The sequence below is a fragment of the Calonectris borealis genome, chromosome 13 (assembly GCF_964195595.1).
Source record: "Calonectris borealis chromosome 13, bCalBor7.hap1.2, whole genome shotgun sequence".
Classification (NCBI taxonomy): Eukaryota; Metazoa; Chordata; class Aves; order Procellariiformes; family Procellariidae; genus Calonectris; species Calonectris borealis.
In genome coordinates, this window is record NC_134324.1 from 16509765 (window position 1) to 16529386 (window position 19622).

At 40.6% G+C, this 19622-nt stretch overlaps 1 protein-coding gene across 1 annotated transcript in view; it reads right to left on the minus strand.

Moving 5' to 3' along the window:
* The window catches only part of IL1RAPL2 (interleukin 1 receptor accessory protein like 2), a 391471-nt gene that overhangs the window by 13884 nt on the left and 357965 nt on the right, over positions 1-19622 (minus strand). Inside the window, exons 7-9 of the mRNA XM_075162335.1 lie at positions 12645-12774; positions 6646-6791; positions 925-1068 (exon numbers count right to left, since the gene is read on the minus strand). Coding sequence (XP_075018436.1) covers positions 925-1068; positions 6646-6791; positions 12645-12774 — 420 coding nt within the window. The remainder of the gene's footprint in view (positions 1-924; positions 1069-6645; positions 6792-12644; positions 12775-19622) is intronic.

A 19622-nucleotide genomic window follows, 5' to 3' on the forward strand; every position in this document is an offset into this window, starting at 1 on the left:
CTGCTCTTTTTTCAAATACATTATTGTTTCTGGATATACCACTCCGGACTTACTACGTGACTCGTAAGTGTTGCAGTGGGCTATGAAAAGTACCTGTACTTGAATACTGTGCTTTAGATCTTTAGCAGATACCAGTTATATGCATAGCAATAACATATTAATTATGCTACACTAAAAGTGTTACAAATATAATAATAGGATTTAAAGCACTTGGATTTAGTTTACTAGGGCTTACTGCAGCTTCATAGGAGCAGGAATGTTCTATATTCAGGAGAATTAAAGCTTCAATTTAAAAATACATGTTTAGCTTTAGGCACCAAACAGAATATGTGCTAGTGAGAGGGAAGGGGGGAAGAACATTGAAAAACAGCCTAGTTTATTCCTAAACATACTCTCCAGGCAAGATGTACTTTCCACCAAGTTGTTTACAGTCTCCCAATTAACTGAGGTAATTAGTTAGCCTCAATAACAATCACCTCTCATTAGTTACTCGAGTTAGTTGGAAGCCTGAATACAATTCAATGGAAATGTTTAATGAAAAATACCAGGTGAAAGGGCTGCCCACATGCAGTATGGATCTCAGGAGAAGTGATCCTGGGCATATGTGGCACTGGGACACATGAACACGAGGAGTTCTCCTGAGGAATCAGTTCACAAATGACATTCAAGCCTCTGTAACAGAGTCATGAACAATTCTTCTGACTCCCATTTGCTTATGGCATGGCTCAATGACATTTCAGTGAAAAGACTCATTGATTTCAGGGGGCTTTGGGAGAAAGTCTCAGGGCTTTACACTGTTGGGTGCTTAGTAGTTTGAACTTCAGCTGGCATCAGGTATCTTTTGGGATTCAATTCAATCTAGAAGTTTCATCACTTTGGAAATATTTCCATTGCATATATTGAGTTTCCTCAGCAACTGCTTACCATCAGCTGCTTCTTCTCCTCCAAAGTTCTGTCTGTAGAACAGCATTAACTCTATGTTGTAGCACTTATAGATGGTCACGAGCAAAATAAGCAGAAGAAGGATGGCTCCCAGTCCTCCAGCAAGCTCTATTTTGTAGATCAAATCTAAAATTAGCAAGGAAAGACAAAAAGGTTATCATCTTTCCGAGCTTTATTTGCTCTAATCTGTACAATTCCACATAAAATTGTGCAGCTTCCAATTATAACCACTGTAACATGAAGGATGCCTCATTTTTTTGTTCGTTACCTGTTATTTAACTTTACCCATTTACTCCATCTACTGCCCATCTGAAATCGCCATCCAGAATGCATTTGAGGCTATAATCATAATTCTTCTACAAGGGAATTAAGTACTGATTTTACATGGAGGATTAATCAACTTTTAATGAGCTTGTGAAGTTTGAAACTTCTGTATTGGCAGAGCGCATCAAATGCTGTATGCAGCATGTGAGAATAGATATACTAGACACCCCATTTGGGAGGCTCTAGTCCCCCAAATAATATTAAACTTTGGTTTTATATTTGTGAAGCCAGTGGATTAGCTGATGTGACCTGCCAAGTCAGGACTTCAGCTGAATCACTGGAGAATGAATTAAGCATCCAGAATGCCCAAGATAACGCGAGAAGCCAGGAGCACACATCAGGCTGCTAAGAGCCACTTTGTTTGAGTTGTGATGGCTACTAACGGAGTTCTTACATGTTTGTTTAGTACACATTATATTTTAATGGGAACTAGTGCTAGTTAAAATTTTCTACTGGGATGCTTTTGTTAGGAAACATCACAAGCAGTCTGCCTAAAACGCAATTATCCATCTTTTACAGCTGGGGAAACAGAGGCATAGAAAAATGAAGCAATATGTTCAAGGTCATTCAGCAAACCAATGCCAGAATGGAATAAAAAACCTTGAATACCAGTCTTACCTGATGTAAGACACTAACTTTAACAGTATTGCTCTTTAGCCTGAAATGTCCTCTGAAGGCAATATTGCTCATAACACCACTTGGCATATTACTTAGCCAGAAAAGACAAAAGATGACAATTTGACAACAGCTACCTCTAAAAACCTATATTAGTTTAGATAAGACGTCATGAAGATATTGTGATAAATAGAACATGAAGATGTAAAAACTGTAATACAGGCAAGACAAAGTTTTTGTGATCTTTACGGTTCTATAACGTAGGTCAGAAAAAATTACTGGTATTTTGTGTCATTTTCAAGATAAAAAGCAAATTAATTGTGTATCTTTTGGGGTTATTCTTGCCTCACCATGCCTTGTATTTCAATAACTAACCTCACATGTCAAGCTATTCCCCGTTTACAGTATGTCTGATGTCTGCCTGGTAAGAAGTCATGGACTAATAGATGGGAAAAGTCTATTATAATAGCTATTTAATCTCTCTGAGAACGCAGGGAATTCATGGAACTTTTATTACACTGCATGATAAGTTAGCATATGCTGTGGGGATAAATCTGGTCAAATGGAGAACAGAGTTGGTCAAAATCACTTCTCAGGGAAAAAACTATTTTTTTCATTGTACTGAATTTTTTTTGCTAGGAAAGTGAGATGATGGCAAAGCTGCCAGCTTGGAAGAAGAGAAAATGCTGAGTCTTGATCACCTGCAGCCCACAAAGGAGCACAGACTTGTGTTTACTTGCTGGGGGAATGGCAGAGTATCGAGCAAAACCAAACTCCAGCTCAAAAGGCAGAATCGATCTGCTTTTGCATGTCCTGTATTTGTCCTACTGCCCCATACACTCTCCTAGAGTCCAGACGTAAGGAAGCAGAAAGCCAAGGCTTTTGGGCTCCTTATTTCCATTCCAAGGTGGAGGCAATGGAGAAAACCCCAGAATGTTCAGTTTTCTTGCCTACTCCAGCTCTTAGTCTCTGCCTCTCACTAATGCCTTACTCCTCAAGTGGTCCTCACTGAGGTCAATAGGGAAGGCAGCACACCCAACATTAGGAAAGGAGTTGAATCTGGGCTTTGTGCTATAATAGTGACTGCAAATTAATAAATAATAATATTCTGATAGTTTCTATTGTAAAATAATGTAGAAGGACTTAGCCAGTACGTATCACAGAGGATTATGGTCTTTAAAATACTAAAAGTCTCATAAACACCCAATAAATGATACACAAATATATTTTAGAAGGTTCCTCATCATTTAGTACTATATGAGTATCAAAAAAACCCAAAAAATTAGTTTCCTGCATGTCTTGAATAAAGGCAGCCTCCTTGGAATAAACGGTGAGCAAACATCATTACAATATTTACTTTTATCTAAATTCACTGCTTCTTTCCACTAAAAGCACAGCTTGATTTTATTCTGCAGTTCCTGACAAGTCATTCATGTTCCAGGACAGTTATATTATAGACTATGTATTATAGGCTTCAATCACTAAAATATTGGACTGTTTTCATATTAATTTGAAGGGAATCCTGAACTATTTCCACAACTAAGGGACAAGCGGGTGTATATTGTGTTTCCATGTAATTTGAACACCAACGTGCTAGGATAGCATGGAGAAAAAAAGAAAAGAAACACAGGATTATCCAGAACTTATTCTTGAACTACCTGAAAGCAAATAACAATGTGGTTTCTTCAGTAAAGAAGAATGTGATAGCAGACAGGGATATTCAGGTCTCAAGAGCATGCCTGATTCTGTCTTTTGTCTGTGTTTGAAACTGGATTTGGTTCTTTTTCAGTTAAAAAAATAATAAAAAAAGAAAACTAAATGATGATGCATGCTCTGGGGCTATCAGTACACTGGTGCCGTACAGACAGCACTCCTGTATTCTCCGAAAGCATTTGTGAGGACCGTACCACTAATACAGCAAAAAAATTCAATGTATTTTACCTTAAGTATTTGAACGGTTTCTTTTTCTTCCTTAAAGCAAAGTATGTGCCTAAAAATAACCACCTGATGTCAAAACAAGAACTAACTCTAGAAACTCTTATACTGCAGCCATAACTTGGATTTGGGCTTTATTCCTGTTTTTTTATCCAAGCCTTCCTGGTTTAGCAGGTCTCATGACTTACGCAAGCTGTGTACACCTGATGTGCTGCAATCCACCCTTGAACAGAGGGCAGACATAACCTACAGCACTGCGACAATCTGGAGACAAAACGGAGCTACAAGCACTTCTTGCCGAACAGGGATAACGCAGCCCTTAGCAGGTAAGACTTTGGAGGGAGGGGGATTTCTCTGGCTGAGAGATCTGTGCTTCCTCTTTGCCTTTCCCAAGTGCCCCAGCATCTGGAAAGCTGCAGCACAAGTTACAGTAGGAATCCACGATCCCTTCTTTGACACGCACAAAGGATGCTGGTCAACAGCTTTCTACCAGTCCTGCCCTAAATCTTGTCACAGGTCAGTAAATACAGTAGTATTCCTGGCTCATGAATACTCTGCAGTCAAATCCAAGCTGGAGAAAGCTAGGATAAGAAGTAATTATATCAAGTTGCAGAAAGGAAAAGTTTGGTCAAGTATTGGTAAGAACTTAATAAATAACAAGCAGGACAATGGCACAGGCAGTCAAAGGACACAGTGAAAATACTGTGGTTATTTTAAATGACACTTTAATGGCTTGAAAATCAACTATTGAGAATGCCTGAGGAGAATATAAGCTTTCCACAGCCACAGTGCAGAGAGAAATTAAATAGTAGCTGAGAAGTGATCCCTTCCACTTCCAAATTCTGTATTCAGCAGTGCTTCTTCCATAATTTCAGCAGAGCTCTGAAATGTCTGCATTTTCTTGTTATAAATAAACCTAGGTTGTTATTCTAATATATGCAACACAGCTGAACATCTAACAGTGTCAACATAGATATACTTAATATCAGTTGTATATTTATTAGGTTCAGTGGATGGAAAGGTAGAACGCTTTTTGCACTAAAGAGGCTAATCCTTCACCATGATGACCAGATTCCTGAATTAAAGTTGTGACATCCTGTCAGTTTAGATGTTAAATATACATTCGTGTGTGTTCCACACCACAACTGCAGGCCCTTGTTTCTCAGAGTGGTTTCCACCTTCCATATCGTGTTTTATTCTTATCACTTAGCGTAAAATATAACCTATGTTATGCCCCTCTTTCTGGGAGGACATAAAACTCTCACGTATAGAGGAAACTGTGTAAGTAGGACTTGATTCAACTGATTTTAACAGGATTGCATACTCTTTACACGTATAACCTGCGGGTCACATGAATGAATAGCAAAAGTAAGAGGACATTGACCCAAAAGTTTCCTCTCCCTCATAGCCCTTTTTTGTCCCAAAACCACCCCTCCCTCACCTTTCATTTTATACAGATCGTAGCCGTGAAACACAGCACTTCGCATCCTGCATGCCTTTAGGTGAACCAATGACTATGGATATTTTCCAGAACTGCGGTGCCCCATCCAGCGAGGCCTTGGCTGGTCTTCCTGCTCTTCCACCTGGCTCTTAGTTCACTTGTCCCATGGTGATGTCTACCCTAGGCTCAGAGGTCAATCTGCAGCACACTCAGGTACTAATACTATATTTAAACCTTCTCCAAATGGTGACACTTCTGTGGGATTTTGCTGCATGGGTGACGATGGAGAGCACTGGCTTTTTTAGCTGACACTACCACCGCAATCCACAATCTGCTGAGAAGCATGCCCTTTGCCTTAGTGGTCCGAAAGCACACGAAGGACTGGAACAGCACTTGCAGGTGTGCCTCGTGAAAACATTTCTCCTTCTCTTTTGGTAAATTAATTTACAGCCAAGAATAATGGCAGAGATCTGGACAATGTATTAACTCTTTAATCAATCTCCTGTGCTGATGGCTCTCTGGTTTCACATTACGTCTTTATCCCCAGTGTGTAACCTTCCTTTGCTTTCCCAACAGTTACTGTCTTATAGCTTTTGTACTAATACTATGTTAGAGAGAACACCTTGTCACCCTACTTATTTAAATGTCACGCTACTTATGAATAGGAGAGGGACTGAACAAACAACGTAAGAACTGTAATGAGATACTGTTACACTCCTTATGATAACAACTTCTACAAACAGCAGAGCATAGTGGCACCTTTTGGTTTGGAACATTCAAACCCAAATGATTTCCCTTCTGCTACAGGTAACTTGTCAGTAGTGGTATTCCCAATTCCAGGTACAGTACCAAGCAAAGCAACCACGATGGGATAATTCTCCATTGATTTGTAGCTCCCACTGCAATGTTTTCATTCCCAATGCAGTTAGAAATCAAAATGCATGGCAACTGTTTAAAGCTTTCAATTTAAACAGCAAAGCCAGGAAGTGGCGAAATAGGAGAACATCTAACCTCACTGCTGAGGTACCTATTTTAAGAAATGCACATTTTAACTCCATCACACAATTACCTCTGGTCTAGTCAGTCAACTCTGAGTCAAATTCATAGCTTGTTTAGACCAAAATACTTCCACTGATTATACTGGTGCTTTATGGGTGACTGTATTCCATGCAAGTGCATCACCTGCAAGGCTGATTCACTAGAGACTAAAGAACAATTAATGAATTTTTTTCACAAATGGTAAACTGAAGCTGTAACACAAGCATACTTCAGCTCCAAGTAGGCACACAGAAGTCCAGCCTGGCTCAGAGAGGTCAGCAGGGCTTTCCCTACTGGCTGACCTGTTGCTACTGAGGCAGGCGAGAGTGCAGATAATTAAAGAGAATTACCTTTCTTGCGCAGAAGAACACTGGCATGTTTCCGTCCGTTTCTGTTTTCCACATGACATGTATAGTTAGCCAGGTCTGCCTCCTCTACAGCATCAAAGATCAATGTCAATTCAACTTCTTTTTCTCCAAGATGTTCTCTGAGGAGTCTGAAAGGAAGGATACAGTCTTCGCTTAACTGAGTTAATATGGGTGGAAGATTCCCAAAAGAACCATGGTTTGTCAGCGCAAGATACACACTGTTCCTGGTCTCCTTCACTCCTAGAGAGAGGCATCTTTCATGACAACCAAAAAGCTTTTTCTCCCGCCATGTCTGTAGCGAGGAGCTGAATCAAGTGCAGGAAGAGTGGCTACGGGTGCAATGGTTCCAGTGTGGCTTGTTTACCTCGGCTCCACCAGAATTAAATGCTAAAAAAAATGTTTCTTTTAAAAGGAGTAATGACTACTCACTTTCCAGAGAAGTAAATACGCACTACTATGCCATTGCTCAGCCAATTATAAGGCAATATTTTAAAGGCTGGGTATTGTGATACATTTTAATGAAGTCTGGAAAACCAACAAGAAGAGCTGTGCTACTCTGTGGAATTTTCCTCTATTTTTAGGGGCTAGATCCTGACTTTAAAAGGGAATGGTGTCAAGAACAAGAGCTCTATGCTCCTTTGAGAGGACAGAGGAGACTTGCAAAATCCCCACAAAGGGAATAGAAAGTTCTAGCAGACTTTCAGGCCAGAGGTACAGTCTTTTCATGTCATTGTTCTAATGTGAACATTAAAAAGAATGCAAAGTAAATGCAAGTGTTTTCTGACCCCAAACTTCTCTATGACAAACGAAAGTTTTTTGGGGGTTTCCAATGCACACACACACATTTTCTTATGTACGTAATTTCGTATAATAAACATGGAACTCCAAATTTGAAAACAAATCAAAAGTGAAGTATGAAGGCATTGTACTAGCCAATCAAAAATGCAAGTCTGACTGCTATAAACCATATATTTACAGTATGATTTCATACAGCACATAGCCTTTAAAGGCTTGTGTGATCTGACAGAACTCAGAACACGTACCAGAGCATCCACAACAATCAGCCTCTTTCACCATGGCTGTGTAACTTGCAAAAAAGGAAGTGGAAAAACATTAGTTTAAGAACAGGCATGTGTGTTGCATTTGGAAACTTGGACTGCATCTTTTTTGCAAATTATTATTGTGTATTTTTGCATTTTTTTTATTCTGGCCCTGAGTCCAAGTGCTGAAAATAATGCAAGAAAGGCTGAATTTGCATCATTTCTGGCCAGAAAAGAAACCCCTCAAGAGAGCATGATCTGTTTGCAGACTCAAATCAGTCTAAATCATTGGGGGTCAGATAAATCAATTCTCATTTACGTATTAAAATTCTGTATGTATATATAGCGAAATATTTTAAACCCAGGAAAGTGTCTTCTCTGTTGGCAAATAATATGCTCCACAAATTTTGGCCTACAAGTCATGCTGCAAGGAACAGATAAAATCATTAACAGAGAAGATATCTGGGACACTAATCTGGAGCACTGTGTGAATGTTCAGATTGTCATGTGTTTACTATAATCAGCATATTTTATGCAGAAAAAAATGAAGAAAGATTACAATTAAGATAAAATAAACTATTATTCTGAATCTATTTAAAATAAAATAATCAACCCTTAACCTAAATTTAAATAATACATGATCAGCTAAAAAGGAGCTTTCATAAAAAAGAATACGCATTTGGACTGAGAATTTTTTTTCACTTATTTTCACGCTAATTGCAATCTTTAGGAAGAGAACTCTTTAGAATGGGATCTATCATGAAAATGCTGACAGACTCTTAAACATTATGCTGGTAGCAAAGTGTAGAAAGCTCTTAGTGGTGTTAAACCTTTCATTCCTGCTTTTTTTTTCCCTCTTTTTTTTTCTTTTAACCAGTACGCTACAGCTAATGATTCATTATTGCCACAGAAATACACAGTTGGTCACCCACATTTTTTTAATATGTGTGCAGCCTTTCATTGATTGCATTTTGTACTTGGTTCAGGGCACGTTGAGCACAATATTTTTGGGGAAGAAAAGGAATACAGTATCAAGAAGTAAGACCTTAAAGCTGCAGCAGTATTTGCTGCACGCCCAGAAGATGAAGCTCTGTCCCTGTCTGAGTTGGGGGAAACTTTGCCAGCAACACTACCAACACATGCCAGCTCCCACAAGTTGAGAAAATTGTGGCTCTTTTTTCTGGTTTGATGAACAAACTGTAGGGGTAATTCCATCATTTAATACACAGGTAAATCAATGGTGCTTGACAAGCCCCAACAAACAGGATGGAGAGAGGAGGAGAAGAGGTGGCGGAAGTAAAAAAAATACCCAGTGCTTTCTTTTTTTTTTTAAACTTGCTTTCTTTTTATTCACACTGAAGCATTTTATTTGATCTGAAACAAAACATTTTGTCTACTGATTATTTTTCAGTTAAGAAAATATGAATTAAAAACAAAAGCGTCATTTCAGATCACAAATGTTTTCTTTGAAAAAATCCAATGTTTCCAATTTTTCGAATCTTTTGTCATATTTTTCCAATGCATTTATGCACTAAGTTGAATCTAAAGTTAAAATACATTTCCTTTGAAACCACATTTTCCTAATATTTTCAGGCTTTGTATGATTACAGATGTAAAGGCCATAAGAAAGTTTCAGCTGGGTCTCTTTGCAAGACTAAGGCATTAATTCCAAACCTTTACTAACTTGCATGCGAGTTGGGAAGGAAAAGGAAACTTATATTCTTTATATAGTTGAGGATCTGGACTGTGAACAGGGATACCAACTCTAGTCCTTAACAATTGTCTGTAGAAGAAAGGACAGATGTGTGTGTACATAAGTACCTCTCCAAAGAAAAGTAGTTCAACTAAGAACATGGCACGGTGATCTTCCCTCCCACTTTCCTGCACCATGTTTCTCATTCTTTGCTCACAAATTGTCTACTTGAATAGTATAAGCTTTTCAGGAGAGAGCTGTCATTTCCATACTTCTCTGCAAAGTACCCAGCACATTAGCCAGGCAGTGATGGTAATTCTGCCTCACTCCCTCAGCATCCCCCCCTAACAGAATACAGCATCCTCATCTTCTCTGAGTGTTTTGGAACCATCAGTGGACTTCTGTGCGTGAAAAGCTAGAATGTTAAATTAACCAGCAGGAAGAAATAAGGCTGCAGTTCAAAATGTCTCCATTCACTTCTTTTCATGCCTCTAGAACAAGTTAAACTATTTCCACTTTAAAAATGGAGAAGAAAGGAAGAAAAAAAGGACAAACATGCTCTACAAGTGGAGCATTATGAGGCACCTGCAAACTGTCTGTGGTGGTGCCTGAAGAAGAAAAAAAGCAACTCATAGGTGGCTGGGAGAGCAAGATTTATGCCTGAAGATACTTCTTTGCCATGCCAGAGAGACGGTGCTGAAATTCGCTGTGGGCTCCTTTGATAATTAGGTACAACTGACAACTCTGCAGGCAGGCTTAAAGACTCTGATTCCTTCTTTAATAGCCCTGGTTCAATTTACATGACATTTTTATTACCGCTGTGAAGAACCCACCTGGCAAGCAAAGACTCTTTCTCCTTTTCTCCCTATGCATGCCTAACATTGGGGATCTGAATTCAAGGGAAGGCAAGGAGGCAGGTTAGAGAGGGGGTCATCACCTCAGAGTCCTGCAATGCTGATTAGTTCTTTTTATTATGAGGCTCTGTAACAAGGTCTAATAAATAACGAGAAGCCCAGAGCTACACATATATTACTCATGGTGAAGTCTGCTTACCAAAAACACAGTTCAGTGGGTTTGATTTTAACAGAAATGCTCAAGTCACGTGCATCCTTATTTCAGCGCTTTCATAAAAGCAGACTAATTGACTGGTAACTACGCATGCTAGAAGATGCAAACTAGGGATGGACCTACACTGCATTGATCTGCAATCCTGAACTCTCATCACATACAGCAAATCCAGCAACACAATGGATGGGTACAGTCCAGGATAAGGACAGCACCAAAAATTCAGAGTGCTACTAAATTTGTGAACAAATTTACAGAGGTTACAGAGTTAAAATGTTAGATATTTGCCAAAGGAACAACCCATGAAGTATCTTGGACGGGTTGTAACAATTCCCAATTATTTGTAGTTTCTCAGCGTTAACAGAAACGTGCTGATAATACCATATAGAAGCAAACTGATGGGAAAAGCATCTAACCAGCAAGTTCACCGTGGCTCATCAAATTTGAAACATACATGACATTTTTTGAAATACATCAGTAAATATAACCGGGTGGAAGATGTGGGCTGGCTCACGGCACTGACAGAACAGTTAGTGCTGCTTAGTTTCCCTGAAGCAGCATACCTGTAATGGGACACATAAACAAGAGTTGTTACTGTGAAAAAATCATTCGCAAAAAGTTACTACTGCAGTTGCCATAGCTACTTCTAAATGAAAAAAGGGATAGACTGTGGCACTGCTGGTAACGATGCAGCAGGTTTTGGTAAATGCTATGTTTTTAATGCTGGCTGTGATGCACAGGAAATTAGGTACGTGATAACTAGCTTTGTTGAAGAGAAGATTCATTGAATTGTGATGGGGCTGTAAACTGAGTCAAAGCATTTTAACGGAGTGAGAAAAGGGAGTTATCACAAAATTAATTTGAAACATTAATGTGTAATGAGATGGCACAATGAAGGACAAATACAGCTTTTTCAAACTCAATTTCATTAACAAATGCACATAAAGGAAAAGTTTTGAACTGTGCTAGAGCCGGAAAGCTCTTTAAATACAAGCCTAAAATTGTCCTTCTGATGCAAAGGAAGAACATGACCAAAATCACTCTGTTCATATATAAACACCAGAGAGAAGACAATGTCATTAAATGCTGATTACTTGCAATGGTAAATGTTTCCAATAATTGTATTTTGTGGTCAGAAGCCCAAAAGAGGATTGTATACTTCAAGCCATGCTGGCAATACATGATAAATTTTATCTGTATGCAATTAAGGTGCAATGTTAGGTCAGTTATTTTAGTGTATCTTAATAACTAGTGGCTAAACAGCTGAACTTCAAATTATTGATCAAGTAATAAAGCAAAGAAACCTTTCTCTCTGCCTGCTCTCCAAAATCACCTTTACAAGAAACAAACAACTCAGAAATTAGACCAAAAAAATGTGCAATGGAAGGTGCAAAGACCTTGGCTTTCTTTATAATCTATATTCATCATGTCTATAGGAGCCAGGACCACCTTGTCCATAGTATAAGCATAGCTTAGTCTTTGCTCAAAGAGCTATTAATCAGGTGATTATTAAACAAGGAAGACAAGAAGATGCTGTTAGGTGCAAATTCCATGAAAGTTCATGGGGGTACAAGTGTTTGTTTTCCTCACAACTGGTACAGCAAATGATAACCAGCATCTGGAACAAGAAAAGCACAAGCTGGATATCGGACATCTTCACACAGCGACTTCTTTCTCTCCCTTAAGTGTTAAGCATGGAGGAACAAACGTTGCTCTTTGAAAGCCCTGGTTAAGACATACGGAGAGCTGTATCACAGGCAGACAACACATTCAGTAGAAGAGAAAAAGTATGGTGACTTTGACAGGAGACCATTCATCTTTAAGATTAACACTGATGCTGAAATGAATGTCATCTTGCCAAGGACTGCCACAAGGGGCAGCTGCAGTGGACAGCATCATTTCCATGCAGGGCTAAAATCAACCCCCAGAACACTCAAGAGATGCTGCAGCTACCATCAGGGGAATTTGATAACATATTTTCAGGCACATAGATAGCCACACAATGTCTTTAGAGTTTATTCGCTAGAAAGGAGAGGAAGCAACTCACACTTCCCTGGTTCCAAGTCATCCATCACTCTTTAGACAGAAAACTATTTCTACTTCCAATTAAAAACCTGTTTAAAAAAAACCCAACAGGCTTTTGGGACATATCATGTTTTAACAGTAAATACTCCAAAAAGTACCTGACTTCGCCTTCTCTAATGTGACCTTCTAATTCTTCTATGAATTTTTCCCCCTTCATCCAGTAGATCATGGGGCCTGATTCTCCACTGAATCCAAAGAAAGCTTTGCAGGCCACAGTCAGCGGGTTTCCTGAGGACAAGAAGAAAAGAGAGGGTTAGAAACTTCGTCATGCCTACTAGCGAGAGAATGATTATGAGAAATCTCCACACCTCAGATAAACCTCCCCCATTTAAAATTGAAGGGGGGAAAAAAAAGGAATAACTATAAACCATAGGGAAAAGGGTGATGTTGATTTGCACCTACAGGAAATAGCTGTGAAATGAAACTTTGAGGTTATCTGTCACTTCATTTTTCCCAGAAAGATACTACATGAACAATGAGAAGGTATGGAAATGGTGGCAACATAAGGTGATGTCAGATTGCTTGTTAAAAAGAAAGAGATGACTTCTTTGTCAGACTCCTGGGATCTCTACCAGGACTGGGGAGTGTGCCCTAAGAGGCAGGTAAATCATTCAACTTGCTTACTGCTGCCTATCCACCCGTAAAAAAGACACAGTAATAATTTCTTCCTCACTTAGGTAGAAATCAAATGTTAATGAAGTCTTGGTAAACTGTTCAGAGAGCTTTTAAAGATCCCCAAGTAATACATGATGCCAGTGAGCACCAACAACCCTGATGTTACTGTCAACAGGCTTTTGGCAAAGGACCAAACTTCAAAGCATTACTCAAGCAATAAAGAACTCTCCCTTTTCAGCTCTGCAAAAATACTTCCAAAAGAAAGAAAATAAAACTTGTAAACTAATCAGGTTTCTTTTCTCTCCAAGAATTCACCATTTAGATGGGTTTTTATTTGGCTACAGCTTTAGCCGTACTAGCTAGTCCAGGGCTGTGCTTACATTGCCAGGACAGATGGTCATCTGCCTGCAGAAACAAAAAAGAACAAAAAAACCCCAAACAAGCCAGGAAATTCAGGAGAAGCATGCCCATTCCCTTAGTATGCAAATACAGCTGCTGCAACCGCTTCTCTTTGCCTGTTTTACCCAGCATAGGTGGTCCAGGTTACAAAGCAGCTGTAGAGTCACCAACTTACATGGCAGGACAGACCTCATTTAATGTCAATGGAGACTCCTGCTGAATCTTCCAGGACTTTGATCAAGTGTGGGAAGTCCAAATAATACATTTTACTGTATTTGGGAGAAAAGTTTTATTATGCCAGCCATTTTCAGTGCTACCAGGAGACTCTTCTGATGCAGAAATAGAACAGGCCTACACTTTTCAAAAAGGGCTTGTCATTTGGAGTACATCACTTGGTTGAGCATGGGCTAATGGTTTCATGATTGACTTACTGTGCCTTCATCAGTTACCTCTTGTCTGCTCAGCAGTGATAACTCGCTGTGTGCATACTCAGAGCATATCTGTGTGTTAAAGCATTTTTGCCTAAACCCCTACAGAGCTGTCCTAAGTCAACTACTTACACTTGTCTATCCATTATTTCAGTGCCCAATTTAAGACATGTCAAAAGAGTCTGATTAGTCAGGAAGTGCAGCATTTCCAGACACTGAAAATCAGCCGCCTTTAAATTGTTTCCAAGTCAAGATCCAAAATTACAAGTCCTTTTCAAACATTAGGATACAGCAAGAAAAGGTTTAAAGACTGCACTTCAGTCTCTGTTTCTCAAATGGCAAAAGACAAAAATGGAAAATGTTTATCCTGAAAATGTTTTACAGAATCTTTCATTATCTGCATATTCACTATGAACTCCAGTACCACAGCTGGCCACTGAACACGTGCTGATGCTGACAGATTGTATACAACCAGCTCAAACGTCCAAAATATAAGAAGGGATGGCTTTTCAGAGTTATCTGTACATCCCACAACATTGACCACCATCACAAGAAAGTTCCAAACTTCATTAACTAACGAAGAGTCAGAAACACTTCTAGGCAGACATTTAATTCCACTACAAGACAGTATCGGAGAAGTCTGTTTCCTTCTGCTTCTAACCCGTTCACCCAGTCCTGCGAGGTGCTGCATGCCCTCCACGGGTGGAAGGGAGAATTGGAGCCTCTGGCTATATCCATCTCACGTTTTCCTAACATGCTGAATGCCTGTGTGGTGTGAGGTCTTTTGTGCTGCTTGCCTCAGAGTCATGATACGCATCTGTTTAAATACCACTTAGTGATTCCTAGCATGTGGCTGCTCAGTCCATGTTTGATTTTAATGGACAAAGACAACTGTAATAATGTGAAAAAGAAAAGGGCTAGACGTGGCCTATCAGCACTGACAGTATATGCCCTTTTCCTGGCACACCATGCTGGGCATTAAGTGTTACAGGCAAAATATATTACAGGGTGTGCTCTTCCTCAAACCGGCAGATTTTTACTTAAAAAGCAAACCCTGAAGAAATGAAAATATTCCAAGGTGAGTCTAAGATTTCTATACATGCAGAGTAAATATCCTGAGGTAATATGTCTGGTCTGAAGAAATAAGAAGTTTTCTATACAAATAGGAAAACCTAAAAAAACTAGCTGTTGGTACACAGCTTCTGTAATAAACAAATCCAATATGAAGCACCAGTAGCCTTTACTGTGACAGCCTGCACGCTCTGAACATGCCCAGGCAGATCTATTTCCCAGATTTGCCACCAGGGAAAACCAGCAGAATAAACTAATACCATCAATGGCAAACTTTAGAGCGAATTAGTACTTTCAGCTCAAAGTCTGGGACTGGCCACACCTGAAAAAAAACATGGCCCATCTCATCTGCAAACCCATCACTGATCAGAGGGAGGTATAAGCAACGGTTTCTCATGGAACAACTAATTTTTATCTCAGTAGCAGAATGATGCATGTCTGGGTTGAGCTGATCTGTCCTGAGGTGGAAACAGCTTGGGGCTTGATGACACCTCAAGGTCCCATCCAAACCCAAAGTCTCACACATCATTCTTCTATTCCTCAAGCTGGTAAGGACTTCTCGCTCTTCTGTAGCTCTCTGAAGCACCTTCTGGTTTATAACTCTCATTACTCGTTTCTGACTCTGGAAGCAGGACAAAGTCAGAAAAGGTAACATTGGCTCTTCCTTGCAGAAACACTTTACCTCCTCAAATAAGCTTCCATAAGGAAAGGAAGGGAGGTTTCCCCTCTCCTGCTACGTTAAGACACAGCTAGCCACAGCAGCAATCTGTTACTACTGGTTTTCAGGGAACTCCAACCAATTCCCATCCAGAAAAGAACACACATGTTTCACGGCATTTTCCCCCAAGTACTGAGATCCTAAAACTGCAGCTGAATTCCCTGGTTCCTAAACGAACCCTTGAATATGGGGAGAAACAGGCACTAAGCATGGAAAGTGCCCTTTGCAGGTCCTGACTTTGGGGCTGGCTTCAAGCCGTGTGGTATCACATTGAGTCACAGTTCCAGGCAGAAGGAACTAACAAGGCAGTTTGTAACGCCAACAACTCATCTTGTGTAAGGCCCAAACTTTTGCATATCATTACTGCTATTCTGCACGACACTAAGCAGTTCAACTACTAACTGTTCTTATTAAGAAAAATTCCCCTTACATCATTTAATTAACAACATCAAAGTACCTAGAATGAATGGTATCCTAAAAGTTGTCCATTTATAAATTTCTGTTTAAATCAGATAGACATTTCAGTGGCAATTTTAATTAATAAAATGATTTGCTGAGAAACAGAGAAAATGATTAGTGAGATTTCTAATGAATCAACATTTAAGAGAATGTTTTAAGAAACAAGGGAAGAAAGTAGAAAAGCCTGCTTGTAGACATCACTGAGTCTATTGCTTTGCTGGGGTCACCTTGTTACGGTAAAGCCTCAGGTTCCAGCAGAAGTCTCTGCTTTAGTTTTTTTCCCTACTCTGTCAATCAGGCAGGCTTGTTGCAAACTCCCAGCTGATAAGACACAACCGCTGGCAATAGGAATGACTTTTATTGCTAAATCTTATTGTACATTTTTCACCTGACCGTTTTCACAATAAATCTGCGTGAACTCTACCATAAATTTTAGCAATTTTTTTCTGAAAATGAGAATTCCAGAGAAATGCAATTACTCAAGGAAAATAGCTGCCTGATGGCAGCAGGAGTACTGGCTGAGGATGGAAAAAGGGTCTGCGAAAGAATTTAGCCAGGCATGATTCTGAATGCGCTTACTGCGGGTCCGACATGCTTTGAAAGAGAATGACAAATCCTGCACTACAGTCCCTCTTGAATGAGGCACACTCCAAGCATCAAGTAAACGAAGCTTAAAATACCTAAAAGTTGTTCAGTCTTTTAAAAACCTAAATGCCAAGGCTAGATGACTGACCAGCACAGAAGACAAAAGCTGTTCACAGATCATAAGATCTGGCTCATGCCAAGGCATTTTTTCAGGGATTTTTTTGAAAATGTGGATTGATTGATTGTTTTTTTCACTCGTTTTGCACAAGCAGGTGTATTTTGTGGCTTATTTGCGAGCACCCATTCAAGGGTGCAACACAGAGTCCATATTCTCTAATGTCCACATTCTGCTGATGCTCTGTTCTTGCAGCAAATCAGGCTCTCGCTCCTGGAGCAAATCATCCCACAGCAGCCCCATCAAACAGCCAAAGTCAACTGTGAATCCTTGGGTGCTTCCCCCCCACCCCCCCCCCATGGCTTGAGACACTAGTGTTTTTTCCAATTCTTTCACATTTTTGTGCCAGATAAAACACCACTCTCAACAAGCCTGAATTGAAGCAGATGATCCTTCCAAGCTAGCGGCAGAACGGACTGAAAGTGCCAAAGGAAGGCCTCCTTTTGTACCAAGCAACATCAAAAGTCAATCCTGCACATGTTGCTAGCTAGATTTACATCTTCAGCTCCACCTGGGTGTTAATAACATTGACTGTAATATCATTGTTTTTATCTGTTTCAGGGCTGGATGCTGTATACACATAGAAGGGAAGACACTGCTGCCATCAAAAAATCATTCCATCACTCCAAGTCTCTCTTATCAATACATATGCATCATGTAGCTCCTCTCTGATAATGATGCCTGTGTCTCTTTCCCTATAAGACTGACAGAGAGAAGTGTTTGCAAAGGAGCAGCTTCCCACATTTGACACATGGAGATATTATGCACGCATTTCGCGGGCTTTGTTTCTTCAGTTTGGTGAGACAGAGGACGAGAAGGCAGGTTACTTATCACATCTCAATAAGTGTATTCTACAGGCTGTCTGCAGAATCAAATCTGACTTTCCAGGCTGTGAGGTTTGCAAAGCAAATCACCATGTCACTGACAAGAACGTTACTGTTCTAATGTGCTTTACAAGTGCTAGAAACTGGCCAAAGAGCAGCAGAGTGATTTAAATTCCCCTAGCAAGGCAGGCTGGATTGTATACAACCGTGAAGTAAAGAACACATTTCCTTTCCCTTCAGAAGGACATCCTGGGTAAGAAGATGTGGGAGACAGAGCTTATGCCTGCAATTTATCCACAAAATAAATGCCAGGGGCAACACAGACCTTGACTCATGAAAAACAATCTCTGTGTGTGGTAGCTTCTATCTGGTTTGCAGAGAATGTCAATTTTCTCTAAGTCCCTTGCAAGGACATCCTCTCAGCTCTTCTTCTACGTTCAGCAGTAACAGGCAGAACCCAGAAGCACACTTAGGTGGTGCAGCCCAAGCCAAACTGTGGGCTTGGCTCAGCCGGCTGATGTTGAGCTGCTGCCGGGGATGTGAGGGTGGCAACGGTAGCAAATGGTGCCCACTCAAGGCCACTCTTGCAATCTGAGAGCCAAATCCTGTGGCTGAGCTGCTGAGCCCTAGCCCTCTGCCTAGGGCTCATCTGCAATGGGATGACCTCCTAAAGAAGTCAGGAGGCATTTGGCAGAGGCAGCTGAGGATATGCCTGGGTTTTGCTCATGTCCCCCAGCACAGATGATCACCTGCGTTTCCCAGTCCCCTCTCAGCACAGATCTAGGGACTGCAGTACCACTTCATGACATCAAGGGTCTTCAGCATCTGTTCCTATAATCTGCTAAGGCAGCACTGAAATTCTTCACAGATTATTAGCAGGTGTGCTGATGATACCAAACTGGGAGGTGCTGTTGACTCTCTTGAGGGACAAGGGACCTTGCAGAGGGATCTAGATAGATTGGAGCATTGGGCTATGATTAATGGGATGAAATTTAACAAGTCCAAATGCCAGATTCTGCACCTAGGATGAAGTAATGCCGCGCACAAGTAAAAACTGGGAGAGGAGTGGCTGGAGAGGAGCCCTGCAGAAAGGGATCTGGGGGTGCTGGGTGGCAGCAGGCTCAATAGGAGTCAGCAGTGTGCCCTGGCAGCCAAGAGGGCAAACCGCATTCTGGGGTGCATCAAACACAACATAACCAGCCGGTCAAGATTGGTGATAATCCCGCTGTATTCAGCGTTGGTGCGGCCTCACCTGGAGTACTGTGTGCAGTTCTGAGCCTCACAATTTAAGAGGGATGTGAAGGTCCTTGAATGCATCCAGAGGGCAACAAAGCTGGTGAAAGGGCTGGAGGGCATGTCCTGTGAGGAGCGGCTAAGGACTTTGGGTTTGCCTAGCTTGGAGAAAAGGAGGCTGAGGGGCGACCTCATTGCTCTCTACAGCTTCCTGAGGAGGGGAAGTGAGGAGGGAGGTGCTGATCTCTTCTCCCTGGTATCCAGTGATAGGACATGTGGGAATGGTTCAAAGCTGCGCCAGGGGAGGTTTAGACTGGACATTAGGAAGCGTTTCTTTACCGAGAGGGTGGTCAAACTCTGGAACAGGCTTCCTAGAGAGGTGGTCGGTGCCCCAAGCCTGTAAGTGTTTAAGAGGCATTTCGACAATGCCCTTCATAGCATGTTTTAACTTGGTCAGTCCTGAAGTGGTCAGGCAGTTGGACTAGATGATCGTTGTAGGTCCCTTCCAACTGAAATAGTCTATTCTATTTTATTTATCTACTACTGGATCTAGACAAAGCTACAAAACC